Genomic DNA, 15897 nt, shown 5'->3' with positions numbered 1-15897 from the left:
ATTTTTTTTTTTTCTTTTTTTTCCCAGCGATATATGAAAGCGTTGTGCCTCAGTTCTGAGCAACGCTTTCTTCGCGCCCCCTTCGCGCGCTTATACAGCGCCATCTAGGGCGACTTGATTGATGGAAGAGTGAAACTGCGCGGAACGTTTCCCGCCTGTTTTGCCAAGCGCGGTGGGTGATCGACGTCAGTGGGCGCCAAATGGAAGAATAAAGAGCAAAGGCGCAAGACGGAACGCGCGCGGAGTCGTTCGTTTTTCTTTCCGGATCCGGGGGGTGGACGAAATGTCTGGCTTCCCCACACTCTAAAAACGTCTGTCCGTCTACTTTCAGACACAACACTCGGAGAACCAATCAGCGCGACTTACGGCGTATCTGAGCGCATTAAGGTCCTTTGCGTCGGTACCCTATGTCTTCTTTTGTTTCTTAACTGAACTGAATGTAAGAGTGATCTGCAACGTATCAGTCGCTTAATGAAAGCGCAATATATTATAACAGTACAGTGCTCAGCGAAACGAAATGAACCAGTGGAACCCGTGGCCCCGCGCAGATCAGTGACTCTGTAGCGATTCTATATTCACAGAATGGCAGAGCCATGTGATTGTTCTCGGCAATATTAACCGCATATGCTGACTGTATACGTTACAGTAACTGCACACGCTCCTTAAGCGAATCATACGCAGTTAGTCTAGCGAGCCCATGCGCTGCGCTTTATTTCATACTCATTCTTGGAATGACTCTAGAGCGTAAGAAGCGCAGACTTTCGCGGTAAACCTAATTTCCCCACGTAACTACGCAGAAGCGATGCATATATTTACACTGGCTGTCGTCAGTGGGGTATACGGAAGCCATTAAAAAGCCGAGACAAGCGTGTCCCGACTTAAGCGCAGAGAGCTGCTCGAAAAGCAGTAAACTCTCGAAACTGCTCACAAAACCAACGACTATAGTACTCCTATTCATCTTACCACAAACCACAGCGAACGTTACCAGCCACCGCGGCCAGTCCAGCGCTGCTGTGAACGTTTCGCGTGAACACGCAGCCCGCGCGTCGCCGCTCTCCTCCCAAAGGTCACGTGACAGTCAGGCGGTACTGGATTAGCTCCGATGGCTCGTAGCGTGCGCTGCGATCCATAAACGGAGTACAGCGCGTCGTCGTCGCCTCGCCGCCAAGCGTGGCTCTTCCGCCTTCGATGTTTGGCAAATAAACGGGCCGGCGTGGCGGGTCTAACGAATGGGGTCCGGAGTCGTTAGCGTATAACATATTGAGGCTCGCTCAGCGCTCAGCAGTCGTCGTCGTCGTCGTCGTGTGGCACGTGTGGTGGCTGAAGTTCCCGCATTTTTGAACGAGGTTAACGACAGACACATCGCGGATTCATGGCCCCTCGTGGAAGGAACTCGTACATTGGAAGGCCCCCGTCCGGGTTTCCCCGACGAGTGCTACTTCATAACGACGCAACTGATGATTTATGCGACGAGCCTCTCTTCAAAGAGACAGTCAGAGAGAAAGGGAGAGAGTTCAACGGTGTTAGCACATTTTTTCAAACTTTCCTCATCGTTCCGATCGCTGTGATGGTCTTAATAGCCTTCTTTCGTACTTATAGCTTCTTTCGAGTAAAGTTATCTGTTCGCGTTTGATTTCGTTAAGGTTGTGAACGTACAAATCATTTCGATTAAAATATTATCCCCCAAATGAAAATATTTAATACTGACTTGACGCATCTTTTAACCTAGCATTAAAAAACAATTGAGCGTCTCGCGCGCCGAAGACGCGTGGAAAATAAATGAGCATAAAATTACACGCGCATTTCACCACAAGGGTCTTAGCATTCAGTGACTGTAGCCTATACAAAAGTCACTGGATCTGGGAAAGTAGCACCATTGCCTTCTCGCCTGCTAGCTGGAAACAAACAAATACCAACATACAGACGGCAGAAACCTCTCAAGGTGATTGGCTGATCGCTGTCGGTTACAATGGTGATGGAGATTTTGGACCCTTTCAAAGCTTCGGAGCTTCGAAAGGGTTCTCAAAACCAGTCGCACCAAGATCACTATGAAGCATCATCGTACTGAAAGCGTTCCTCGGCCAATATGAGCGTCTTTGGCACTGTGCATTTAATAAACTTATCATTCACGCTTATTCCCCCAGATCTCATACAATTATGTTGCTCTTCTTGCGTGTTTCAATAGAGTAAAATTATTGTTAAATGCCCCCAAGCACCGACGCCGCGTGTGACGCCGTACATATTCGTGCCGCCAACAGACGCAACGTCGGTGGTTGAAATTATTGAAAAATAATTCTACTGTCTTGAAACACGCAAGAGGAGCAGCATAATTGTAAGAGATCTGGGGAAATAGGCATGAGCGATAGGTTTATTGCATGCACAGTGCCAAAGACGCTCATACTGGCCGAGGAACGCTTTCAGTACGATGATGCTTCATAGTGATCTTGGTGCGACTGGTTTTGAGAACCCTTTCGAAGCTCCGAAGCTTTGAAAGGGTCCAAAATGGCGATCACCGTGGCAGCTGACAGCAAATGGTTCCGTCGTCTGTATGTTGGTATTTGTTTGTGTCCGGCTAGCACGTGGGAAGGCAACGGCGCTACTTTCCCAGATCCAGTGACTTTAGTCTATACATCTTTTTCAGGAGGGCGGACCCATCTTTAATGTCGTCAATTCTGGTATGCGTTAAAACATCGTTTTCATCTCTCCACGTCGCTGGAAGGTGTTCACGAAAACTGCGTGATTGTCACGCAATCTTGTTTGGACTCGCCTATAATTTCGCGCATATTCCAGATTGAAATTCCCTATTATTGTTTCGTCCCGCATACCAGATATGGAACCCTCGCGGCTGAGAACGAAAGGAAACAAAAAACATCTGTAGATGAGCCAACCTTTGAGCTTTACAAATGAGTTTTAAAACTGCGCAAGACAATCGGCAAGACTCTAACGGTGAACTCGGCAGTGCAATCTTCTACAACAAATGGTGCTTCTGTCGTTGTTTTTTAAAAAAATTTATAGCGGAAAAGGTAGAAAGAAAGCATGATTTTTTTAAAATCTTGTAAATAAAATTAATTTCGCCTAAATACGAATTGTTTGATTTAAATTAAATTATTTAAATTTGTATCACTCTAGCTAAACAATAGTGACTCTTTACTGCTACATGTATTTTTAAAAATGGCAGATGGATTGATTAATCTATCCGATCACTGATAACATTGCTCAAGAAAGAAGTATCTTAAATTTAAAGTACAGTTTAATTAACTACTTTGATCGATGTAGCCCAGCATACGAAAAAAAGAGCTTGTTTTTTTTTGTTACTTAGCTTTTTTCGCGCTTTGATTTGCTTGCAATAAGGCATTACTCTTTGTAGTTTTTTTTTTCTTTCTTTCACGTTCCCATTCGCTCGCAATAGGACTCTACGTAGCATACGAACGAAGTGGACGAAAGAAAGAATGCTCAGTGATCCGATTTGGTACGAAGAGCAATGCTTTTTGCTAGTGTTCAGTCTGATATAAACCTTTCTTGCTTGATTATATCTTGTTTAGCACATAGAAAGCATGAAATGATGCATTTTCAAACATGGCAGATTTGTCAACTCGTCCGATTACTGAAAACAATGAGGAAGTAAATTGCACTCATTTTGAAGTACAGCTTAATTAGGAACCTTTTATTCAATAATTACGGACATAGTGGTAAAAATAGTTTATTGGGTTAGTGAAAAAGCTTAATTTGATATTGATTTTTGCGATCTGATTTTTCTGGTGTAGAACTTTTCTAGTTTTAATTTTTTTTCGTTCCCATTCTTATTTTCCTTTTTACTTAAAAAATACGTTACGTAACGGACGACCAAAGTGGAGGGTAGAAAGAAAGACCAAAGTTTGATTTAAATCATCATAGTAAAACCGGCTTTGTTTAAATAACGATTGAAATCATCTTAATATTTATTTTCCACCCCGGTCTAAGCACTTCCGCTGTATCAGTATACACTCTAAGAAATGCCTGCGCGTCTAGGTACCCGTGAAACACTCTGCGCGTCTAGTTACCCGCAAAACACCCCTAGACGCTCCAAGTGTGTGTCTGTTATCTTTTCTCGTTTAGCTGCTCAATGCACCTTCAGAACCCGCACCTCCTCGAAGTCTTTGACTGACAACTTCTACTGCAGCTTTGCAGCGATTGACTCTCTTACGCTAAAAACGCGCTTCACTGCCGCACTGCTCGAAAGTCGGCTGAACTTGAAGAAAACGCATTTTAGCAGCGACATGTTTGAGGCATTCCAAATTTCTTGCTAGAGCAAGTTCAGTGTGTTGAATGAATTCTTACTCTCATAAAGCACTTAAAAACGACACTTCAATTGTAAAAAAAAAACAAAAAAAAAAAAACGCTGGTAGTTTTTTTTATCACCACTTTGCTTGCCCGGCGGAGCTTTTTTCGTACTTGAGGCTCGCATCAGTTTATTTGTAAGATTGTCTTTTGCGCGCTTGCATTCCACTTCATTGTTTTTCCACGCGACCTTACATTCTGGATGACAGACGGCAGCAAATAAATAATCACGTTTTTTTCTTTTCTCGTTTTTAAGAACCTTATTTGCAAGTAATGCAAAGTTGACACTACAGACGCAACGCTCCGATCTTTCATAAGACAGGCCAACCTAAGCGCAACAAGCAGAAAGAGAGCGTTCAGACAACGATTGCTTGTAGTCTGAATGAAATCGTTCCGCTTCTTGCGCTTAGGTTCGCGTGTGTTATGAAATATCGGCGGGTTGCGTCCGTACTCTCTAAAAAAATGCCTGCGCGTCTACTTACCCGCAAAACACTCAAAGAGCCAATCTCTGCGATCTACGAAATCAGCGCAGCGAATGATGAGGCGGAACATCCGTTTAGACCTCAAAATTAAGCCTGCGCTGTGGCATTACGCAATGCATGCATGACATTTTACATGGCGTGATGCCACAGCGCAGGCTTCATTTTGAGGTCTAAAAGGATGTTCCGCCTCATCATTCGCTGCGCTGATTTCATAGATCGCTGAAATTAGCTTCTTTGAGTGTATTGCGGTTAAGTAGACGCGCAGGCATCTTTCAGAGTGTAGGCACACAGGGCGATATACTGCTTGCGAGCAAACGACAGCCAGTTTCGTGTTATATCTGCATCCTACAATCGAGCGGCTGTCACAAAGCTACTTGTGTGGTGGAAAGTGCTCATGTTGAGAACGAACCAAAAGCAAAATTGTTTACAAACGTATTCACTCCAAATTAGAAAGGTCGACTTTTTGTTGCGCAACGCACGTGCCTAATCTTCATTCGAACGTTTACAAATCTAAAGCCCAGCGTGTAATCTCCACCGCCCAGCACGCTCGCGTTCGTGGCAGACTTGTACGTAATTCGTTACAAGTAATGGATTAGTTGTAATTCATTACATTTTACTGTAATTTTGTGACGCTTCAATTACTTCCTTTAAGGAGAAACGACCCTTGTAATTGAATTACTTTTTTGCTGTAATCGATTACAAAATTACCCCTTACAATATTTTATAATTTTTTCTTAAGGGGGGGGGGGGGGGAAAGGGAGGGGAGGGGTTAGATGTGCTGCAGTCTCTCAGCTCTGAACAACGGTCTTTTTATTTTTCGAAACCGCTAAGCACCGGATTTTGAGGATCAGTAGGTAACTCCACTATGCTTCGTTGTCTGGCCACATTTTTTGGGGTTCCGGAGACTAGGTCCGGGTGTGAAAAATTACCTTATCCAGGCTCTTGGGAGCACTGTATTTAAACAACGCTCTATTAATTAATTAATTTATTTATTTTTTATGAGAAGGGTTGGGTACGTTTGCGTCACTCACTCAGCTCTAAGCAAAAACAGTCAAGGCTTTCTTTTTTTTCGTAACAAATGAGCGCGAGACCCCAAAGATAATACTACCCTAATAAAAAAAGGTGGATGAAAAGTAACGTGCGAAGTAATCGATGAGTTTAGAGTAATTTTTTCGATTACATTTTTGAGGTTGTAATTGTAATTGTTATCGGTTACTTTTTACGGTGAAGTAATTGTAATTGTAATCAGTTACTTTTTACAGTGAAGTAATTGTAATTGTAATCGGTTACTTTTTTGCAGTAACGTGTGCAAGCCTGGTTCGTGGCTTCAGAAAGCGTGCAAAGCACGTACCATACGCACTAACCGTAGAGATGGCGCCTGCCAGAAGCTGTTCGTTAGAATAGTGCATACGTCCGTACAACGCAAGTGGTTTGCCTATAATAGCGATTTAATGAAGTAGCGCAGCGAATATGAGGAGGCACCGATAATTTCGAGCTCTCAATCAGAACTGAGCACGGCATTGTCACGCTCCGCGTCCCAGCACAAATAGTATCTTTAAATACAAAAGCTACCTTTGTCTCGTCATTCCTGAACTATTTGCATTAGTCACCATGAAGCCACTCCGTGCACTGGGGGAAAGTGTACTCCTCGCAGATATCTGAAAAACTAACGAAGGCACGGGCACGTGAGCGCCTGTGCCTTTGTGCGCGCTGCCATCTTTGTCTTCTTGGTTGTGGAACGCCTTCTGAGCATGCGCTGTTGCTCTGCTGAGCGTCATATCAGACGCGGCGCATCCGTCTGCAGCTCAGTGACTCAGCATTTTTCGCCCGGGTGATAAGCGATTGAAAGGTCTAGAAGCCAATTACCATAAAAATACATAATTACCTGAAAATAGCGTCACGCACTTGTACTTTTTTTTTTTGCACTGTAGACAGTTATAAGATGGAATATAAACGCGTCTGCCCTCTTCTTGCGAAGGACTACTCATTTTTGGCGCAAGCAAATTAAGAAATGCCTGCATGTCTACTTTTCGTACAGAGCACTCGATTTACTGAGCGCGTCTAGCAAATTTTAAGACGAAGAGAAAGCAAGAACAACAACACACAAACGAAACCTGGTTTGACCCAATAAAGGTGATCTTCGCTGTGACAATACGTCCCAGCGCAGGACAGGTTTTCGAACCCCCATTTTCGCTTCTCTTCGTCCGCTGGGTGCTGTCCGTAGATCGAAATTAGTGACGTAAATTCCAAAGGCCTGATCACGCCGAAGTCTTTCATAAAATCGGCGACTCGGCTCGCTCTCCCGACTCTGCGTGTGTCTCCAGGCATGCGCAGAGTCGCCTGGCCTCTAAAGACTTTCTGCCTGAAGTGCCTTGAAATGCACGTAAAACAAAGGCCAATGTCGTGAAAAAAAAAAAAAAACAATAGTCTTTTTTTTTTTTTGCGTGCCATAAAAAGGGTGGTTGTTGCGGTATGCTCGTAAAGCGATAATTGCAGTGTACTAAACAACTACCGGAGGGGGGCTAACACAGCCTTTGTTGCTGTTTGGCGCTCAGCTGCGTTACTAGTCCGGAGTAAGGTGGCCATACGGGGGCTTTCTAATGGCTCGCTATCACGCGGCTCCCGTTTCTCCAGCTTATTTAAACCGCGGAAGTGCCATAGGGCGCGCGGGCCATTTAAAGCTGCAAACACGTCTGAAGTAGAAACACCCTATCACTCTAAGCAATCTGGAACGACCGCTTTCCCACAAAGCACATGGAAGTGTCGATCGCTGCAGGGTCATTCCATGCCAAACGGCCCCAACGGTGGTACCGACCATTGTCGATTTCTCTTCTTCAGTTAAAATATTTTTCTTGAAAAACAAGTTTTGGATTGCGTGGGCGCCCTTTGAAAATTTTACAGTTAACCCGAACCAGGTATAAAGTGAAAGAGGAAAAATCTAAGCGACTAAAATGGGACGGCTCAATTATTTTTATTTTTCAGATAATTGCGAGCGGAAACTATAGCAACAGTCCAGCCCAGACGAGCTTTAAATATATTTCCGAGGTTAAGAGTACTTTGTGTTTTAAATGCTCAACATACCTCGTTTGGTACTCGTTTACCCCAGTGAAACCAGAACAGGAAACTTTTTCATATTACGAACCCTAAAAGCACACGACAGAACAATCTCAGCGGGTTTTTTGAGAATAATTGAGCTATCCCATTTTATTCAATTCGATTTTTCAGATTTTTAGATTCAACTCTAGTCTGGCTTAACTGCAAAATTAAAGAAAAAATGACCGCAAGATTGAGATTTATTTTTTTTGAGAAAACAGTATTTTGGTAGAAGTTTATAATTTTCCAAACTACGATTTTTTTTTTGTCGAAGAAATCGACGATAGTCGGTATCACTGTCTGGGACGTTTCGTACGGAATGACCCTGTAATTTGTGGCGGGAGCTCAGTTAGTGACGATACTTAAAATATGTTTAGACCTAAAAAAAAAAAAAAATCCGCACTCCGACATTGGGCCTGGCGTTGGACACGACGCTGGACACGACAGTTTTTTAGGCCTAAACATATTTTCAGTCTCGTTATTCGCCGAGCTCTGTCCGTAAATTGCAGCGATTGGCTCTCCGTGGAGCTTTGCTGGAAATTAGACGCACCGGATTTTGTAGAATGTGGTAACCGAAAGGCTTAAGGAAAGATGCGGGTAAAAAAAAAAAAAAAGGCAATATTTTGCAGCTAAATGTGATTTTGGGTTTGATGGTGATTTACAATTTTTTTCATCTTCATTTTTTTATGCATGAAAATAATAAGGACACATCATGATCCCGAAACTAGGCAAACACGCATTTAAGGAACTCCCGGCAACCCTATAGAACGTCATAAATTTCAGCCATTTTCAGTTTGCGTGGATATTCAAGTTGTGACGTTGCCCGCCATCAGATTTGAGTTGAGAGGTAACCCTATTGCCATCTTCTCTCCACCGCCGTATTCTGTAGCTTATATTTCTAATGGAAAATATATAAACCATTTTTTCCCCGCCACAAAAAAATCGTCGTTTTACCTCTATGGTAATATTCCAACGCGTTTTTCTTTTTATGCAATTTTGAGCCTTCTTTTCATATGCACGCAACAATTTTTGTTCTTATATTGTCCTACCAGAACAAAATTTAGGAATGCTTTAGGCTATGTACAATGCATGTACTTAGGTTTGACTAAAAGGTATATTTTTTATATCCGTACAAAAAAAAACTTTTGTTGGGCTCTTGAGAATGTCGTTTTGGCGATTTTTCATTATTTCAAAATAAAATAGGTCTCGCACATAACATTTTAATTCTTTAGTGCCCTCAATGGTTTAAGAAAAACGAATTAGCCTATTTTACTACGTTCGTTTAGATGTCTTGCCATGCCCCATATATCCGGAATAACATGGCTTATTTTTTGTTTTGCATGTTCATTGCATCCAAAACATAAAAAAATACAAGCTATGTCCAAACACCAGATTTATAAAGGAAAAAGATCAAACAATATAAAATTAATTATTTAAAATAATTATTTTAAATAATTAAGAAATAAAAGGTATTTCCCGGGAACACGATGAATCCTCAACATCTAGCTATAGCTCCCGATCCAATCGGATTTCGGCAATCGCCAATAAGAAGGCCGAATAAGAAAATCACGAAGTAGGAAACGTTTCTTTAGCTGTAAGTAAATATAGTTTTTTAAGACCAAATTTACTCAGCTTAGTGTGATCCGAAGGTGCATTGCTGATAATAATTTGGACGTGGACCGCGGGTTTCAACTCGCTGTTCATTATATGGTCTAAGAATAACAGGACAGCAATGTTTCTTGTCACTGGGTGTTCCTGAAGTTATGTTTAGTCTGTCTCGTACGTTCGTCTTTACCTCGCCAACTATGTCCATAGATAGTACATTCGGGGGACAATATTCTTTTGTAATTTAGAGAACGAATGGTAGTCTAGTTTAAACAGTGTTGTCTCGAAAGGATGTCCCCGGTCTAAAAGAACAATACCCGTTTCCCTGCCATATATAGACGCTAAGCTAGGTTTGAAGCTGCCGTTGTTAGGGCCACAAAACACACGTTGAGTACCACAGATTAGGGGTGCACAATGGACTGCCGAAATTGCCACCGTACGACGATTAAACACAGTCACGTTACGAGAAAAACTAAGCTCCTTTCGTAGAAAGGTCACAATAATGTGTGTGCTTGCTTTACATTTTTTTTTTTTTGCGGATGCTGTTCAAGGTTTTTTGGGTAATATTAAACTCTAGAGTGAAGATACATTCTTATAGACACTCGAAACGAGTGTCAAATTTTGGAATGATGGCTATGTAAATATAAACTGGATGATATAAAATAAGCTTCTCGGATACCTAATAAGTCTCCATGTAAAATAAATCTACTGGTTAAGTGTTTTTCGCATGGGCTTATACTTGCCGTGAAGATGTTTACGTGGCTTTAAGGCAAATTTTAAAAATGGTGTGACGGAACGGTCACAGAGATGTGGATTGAATTCGCTTTACTGTGAGCAGTACCACCGAGTCATTTCAGGGAATTCCGCATGGTGCATTCGTAAAACTCATAAATGCAGCGCAATTTCCATAAAAGGAATTCAATAAAATTTGATAACGCAGTGTTTATTGCTCTTTTATTTGGCGTATGCAATTGGAATATCAACTTCTGTAAACCCTGCAGCAGTTACTTCTCAACACAAGGTTCAAGGTATTCCTCAATCTACGATTTTTTTTTATAAAAAAAGAACAGAATCGTGCCTTGATGCGTTCTGTTTACCGCACAAGCATGGAACCAGTCATATAGATTTAGCGCATTAGTTTGTGTATTCCTGTGAAGAATTTTTAACACTTAATAAACGGGCGTATAATTCCAAATGCCTTTGCAATTATATGAAGTAATACCAACAAATTATACGATCATATACTTTTACAAATGCTCATTAAACGATCGTCTTGTCTAAAAAGGAACGGTTTGGATATTTAGTGTACAACACTAAAAGCACCGCTAAAGAAAATAATGGTAATACAGTCAAACTTGTTTATAACGAACAGCAGGAAACGCTACGATCAGTTCGATATAGCAAGTAAATCGATCTAGCAAAAACCATTTACAACGAAGTTCCACGATGCGTTCGTTGAAAGGCGAGAGCTTCTTTCTTTTTTCATCTCTTCGCTTCCGCCTTGTGACAACGCGCTAAAACGATTTTTTATTTTTTATTTTTTTTTGCATGCGTGCAGAGTTTTTTTTTTAGTCTTATCCTTTCTTCTGACTCGGCTCTCTTCGCGGGCAACCTTTTTAAGGTGAAAAGGTTGTTTTTTTTTTGTTTGTTTTTTGCGCGTCCATGCAGTGTACTTTTTAGCTTTCTCCCCTTCTGAATCGCTTCTCTTCGCTCAATTATGTTCGCAACTTGAGCTTTTAAAATTTTCTTTCTTTCCTACTTTTTTTTTTTTTTTTGGGGGGGGGGGGGGGGGGGGGACAGGCCAGAAGGCGACTGTTTCCGCGTTTTTGGAAACCTTCCTGTGGGGAGAAAGTTTGATATAGCCAATATGTTGTTCGTTATAAGAATTACTTTGTACATGCTCTTTTTATATTTAAAATTTCCATGACTTCGATATCGAAAATAATTCGCTGTACGTGGGTTCGTTCTAAACGGGTTTCTTTGTACAGTGCGTATTCACTTTTATTCTAGAGTCTTCCTTTACCAGAAAAGTGTTAAAAATCATGCAAGGACTTCGTATGCATTAAGGACAAATACACAACAAAACACCGCCACAAATAACAGGATGCCTCATCTATAAGACAGATCGCACAACAGCTATTTTTTTATGCGCAAACAAATTGCATCACTGAAAAACACTGGACTGATTGTCCTCTATTCGGTTGTAGCCCCGTCATCGATACACTTTAAAGCTTTTTTAACAATTTGTTTAGGAGTTTTAGGTGTCTTATAGTTTGACCATCGAAAATTAATATTTAGAATCAATTTCAATTTTTTTATGCGGTCACGGTATGTTTATATGTCAATTTCACGTTGTAAACAATTTTCTTTTCATATTTTGTATATTCTGTTTGATTGAACATTCAAAAGAGACGCCTGGCAGGCTTCGAAGCAAAGTGTTGTTCCACGGATGCCCACTTGGCGGCAATCTGACGCCAAGTGGGCACCACAGCAGAATTGGCGGCAATCTGACGAATGTTTATTGAGGAAAAGCACCGTCTAACCGAGATTTCGGTTGCGCGTCAAAAGGTCCTCAGGTGGTCGAAATCATTCCTTAGTTCTTAGCAGTGGTCTGTCAGATGCCCATCGTTGGTGTGACACGTAAAAGCACTAACTTAAAAAAAAAGCAACAACACGTAAAAAACAAAAACAAAAAAAGCTATAAAACAACAACAGCATGTAAATAGAGTATAATGAATTAGGAAGTAGTTAAACAAGCAAACTATGATGTGTAGCTCGGGGTCCTTCTTCCTAACGTAGTGATGTGACGGAAATTGCATTGCGCAGAGGACGCCCCTGCGCGCATGACTGTGTGCCGGTGAAGTTTGTTTCCCACTCATTGAAACTTTTAGCCTTATTCTCGAAAGAAGGGACGAAGTTTGTTTGTTATTTTATTTTATTTCAGTGGTAACCAAGAAAAAAAGAAATTACATTTCAGACGTATATCCGTACTTATGCACCCCGTCGTTAACGTCACATTTTCTAAAGATAATAAATAGCAAAAAATATGAGTTTCCTCTAAAAAAGAAGAATATGGTGCTCGTTTTTTATATGACGAATTCGGTTGACTCTTACAATTTATGTGATGAATTCTCAAAAAAAAAAAAAAAATTAATAAAGTAGGAGTTTTCTTTTTTTTTCCTGCAAAACCAAGCGAAGAGCAGTTCGCCGCTATTCACTCTAAAAAAAGCCCGTGCGTCTGCTTTCCCGCACAACACTCGAAGAGCCAATCACTGAAACTTACGGAGGTAGCTCAGCGAATGACAATGCCGAAACGTATGCTTAGACCAAAAAACGCAGTCTGAGTTGTGAAATTAAGCAATGCAAGCGTGACGTTTTGCATTGCTTAATGTCACAACTCAGACTGCGTTTTTTTGTCTAAACGTATGCTGCGGCATCCTCATTCGCTGAACTACCGCCGTAAGTTGCGGCGATTGGCTTTCCGAGTATTGTGCGGGAAAGTAGACGCACAGACTTTTTTTAGAGTGTAGGTGTGGAACGATGCGGCGATAAACCAAAAAAGGTGGCGCGTTCCGAGACACTAGAAGCCTGACCTTCGAGAATTGCAGTTCCGACCCCATCTTAGAGTTTAAACTCTATCGATGATACGTACTTTGCCGCTCATTTTTTTCACAAGTTGCCGGGATTGGCACTGTGGAGAACTAGCTTGGCATGCAGAACATGGTTCCGAGACACTAGAAGCCTGACCTTCGAGAATTGCAGTTCCGACCCCATCTTAGAGTTTAAACTCTATCGATGATACGTACTTTGCCGCTCATTTTTTTCACAAGTTGCCGGGATTGGCACTGTGGAGAACTAGCTTGGCATGCAGAACATGGTTCCGAGACACTAGAAGCCTGACCTTTGAGAATTGCAGTTCCGACCCCATCTTAGAGTTCAAACTCTATCGATGATACGTACTTTGCCGCTCATTTTTTTCACAAGTTGCCGGGATTGGCACTGTGGAGAACTAGCTTGGCATGCAGAACATGGTTCCGAGACACTAGAAGCCTGACCTTCGAGAATTGCAGTTCCGACCCCATCTTAGAGTTTAAACTCTATCGATGATACGTACTTTGCCGCTCATTTTTTTCACAAGTTGCCGGGATTGGCACTGTGGAGAACTAGCTTGGCATGCAGAACATGGTTCCGAGACACTAGAAGCCTGACCTTTGAGAATTGCAGTTCCGACCCCATCTTAGAGTTCAAACTCTATCGATGATACGTACTTTGCCGCTCATTTTTTTCACAAGTTGCCGGGATTGGCACTGTGGAGAACTAGCTTGGCATGCAGAACATGGTTCACTCTGTTCACGCTTTTCACTTCGCGATTGGTTCTTCGCAGTCATTATGGGCCGACGTCTCAATCTCATTGGCCGCGGAACTATAATGAGGTGCTCGAGACTCCCCACCGCACCCTGCGTTTCTTAAGTTGTCTGCAACCATAAACTCTCGGGCTTGGTAAAAAAAAATATATATGTATATATATGTATACACCCGTTTTAATTTGCACCATAAATACTCGTGCATATATTTGGTGTCTCCCACAAATTTTTATCATTGTCTTTTTTTTAATTTTTCTTACAGCGACAGTAATTGACGCACTAACGAGTACTGATTTTTGGACCAAACGCAGTCCCAGCGCTCCGAACCATATATGCCAAATTTTAAGAGCTAACCGTTATTTCACTCAATAGTAAGAACCAATTTCCTGAAATGTTCAATGGTAAAATGAAAGCCAATGGACCTGTAATGATATATCATGCAGCTGAATGGTACCAGTTACCGAAAACGGGCAAAAAGAAACGAGTCCCGTTTTACCATTGAAAATTTCAAAAGAAACTCCTAAATAAATTTTGACTTAGATAATGGTTAGTGCTGAAACTTTGGCATATGTTTCGGACCGCTAGCGCTGCATTTGGCCGTAGAATGACCGTTCGGCGATGCGTAGTCGATTTTTGCAATAAAACAAACACTCTCCCCCTTTTTTTGTGAATTTGTACAGTTTGACGCATTGCCCGGAGGGCAGACCACCGCGGCCGACGTAACGAGCTTGGAAAGTGAACGAAGAGAAACTAAACTCCATGAAGCGAAAAAAAAAGAAGCGACGAGTTTTGCGGTTATTTCGCGCTCGTCGCCAGAACAGTGTCTCTTGCGCCGTGGGATGAAAATGAACATGTCGCCCGGCATTGTTCGTCGGTTGTTCGCCGCACGTTGGTTACATGGAGTCCAGCCGCGACGGGACAAACGAACAAAGAAGTGTTTCCGTCGTAAAGTTTTTTTTTTTTTTCTTTTTGTGACAATGGTCGCGACGTATGACCGTGACGTCATTTACAATGATACTCCGTACACACTTCGGGTTTAGGTCGAAACGTTTTCTTTCGCAGCCCTTTCGTCCGTGCATGTTTCGTTTCCCCTGAAACCCGGGCGCAGCCAATGCTACGACCTGATGGAACCAATGAAACTGCGTCAAAGGCGCGCCAAGGTTGTGTTCGTCATGTGTCTCTACGTCTTCTATCATCACTGAATGAATCGTGCACAGGGAAGGCCCAGTGACTTGCGCTTTTGAATTTGTTTGATTGGTCCAATATCGGATAGCACCGTTTGCTACGTCCGGATTTAAGATGAAAGGAAGTCTCTCTGTGGACCAAAAACAATTCTGCGAGGGTTTCTGGCATAAAAATAAAGTAATATAAATACTTTTTTTTTTTTTTTTACTGTGTACGGAAAGGAACTTTGTAACATGTTATGCCCGCTGCGTTAGTCTCCAAACGGGGTGGCGCACCTCACCGCGCCACGTAGAGTTCGGGCAATGTAAAGAGCGGGAGCACGAGAGACCTGTGCGGCGGGGAAGCCCACCGAACAGGAGGAGCGGGTACTCACCGTAGTCATCCCGTCGCTCGCATAATAGGCAACTGCGCCGAGATGGGGTCGGTGTTGCGCCGACGTCCGCCGGAGAGCGGTCGTTCCTGCCCTCGCGTCACCCTCGCCCCTTGGCTCGACGCCGCCGCCAACGTCGAAACCAAGAAACACTTTCGCTCGGACCTTTCCCGGTGCGCGTACGGGGAAGCCGATCGGCTACACTTGGCGGGAAGCGAGGTATACTTTCGCTTTCAGACGATTATTATCGTATCAATGCTAATTCTACAATTTTAATATATATAAGATATGCAGATGAATGAACCGTAGTTCGTCGAATGAATCAATGTTTTACGAAACCGCCGAAAGTAAAGGTATATTTGGCGGAGCCAGGATCTGGACTCTGGGCCTCCCAACTGTCCGGGAAGGTATAGGCTTACCACTCCACCACTCCACCTTGATTTTCTGGCGTTTCCTATCTGTCTTATAACTGTAGAAAAAA

General features: G+C 42.4%; 1 protein-coding gene across 1 annotated transcript in view; it reads right to left on the bottom strand.

Moving 5' to 3' along the window:
• LOC8051498 overlaps window positions 1–15492 on the bottom strand; it is a 35460-nt gene extending 19968 nt beyond the window's left edge. The window contains exon 1 of the mRNA XM_029995095.4: window positions 15420–15492. Within this exon, the coding sequence (XP_029850955.2) occupies window positions 15420–15428 (9 nt within the window). The 5' untranslated portion in view covers window positions 15429–15492. The remainder of the gene's footprint in view (window positions 1–15419) is intronic.
• Between the last annotated feature and the right edge of the window lie 405 nt (window positions 15493–15897).

The sequence above is a fragment of the Ixodes scapularis genome, unplaced genomic scaffold, assembly GCF_016920785.2.
Source record: "Ixodes scapularis isolate PalLabHiFi unplaced genomic scaffold, ASM1692078v2 PGA_scaffold0__279_contigs__length_252992795, whole genome shotgun sequence".
Classification (NCBI taxonomy): Eukaryota; Metazoa; Arthropoda; class Arachnida; order Ixodida; family Ixodidae; genus Ixodes; species Ixodes scapularis.
The sequence above is the reverse complement of the archived record's forward strand: the minus strand, read 5'-3'. Positions and strand labels throughout refer to the sequence as shown.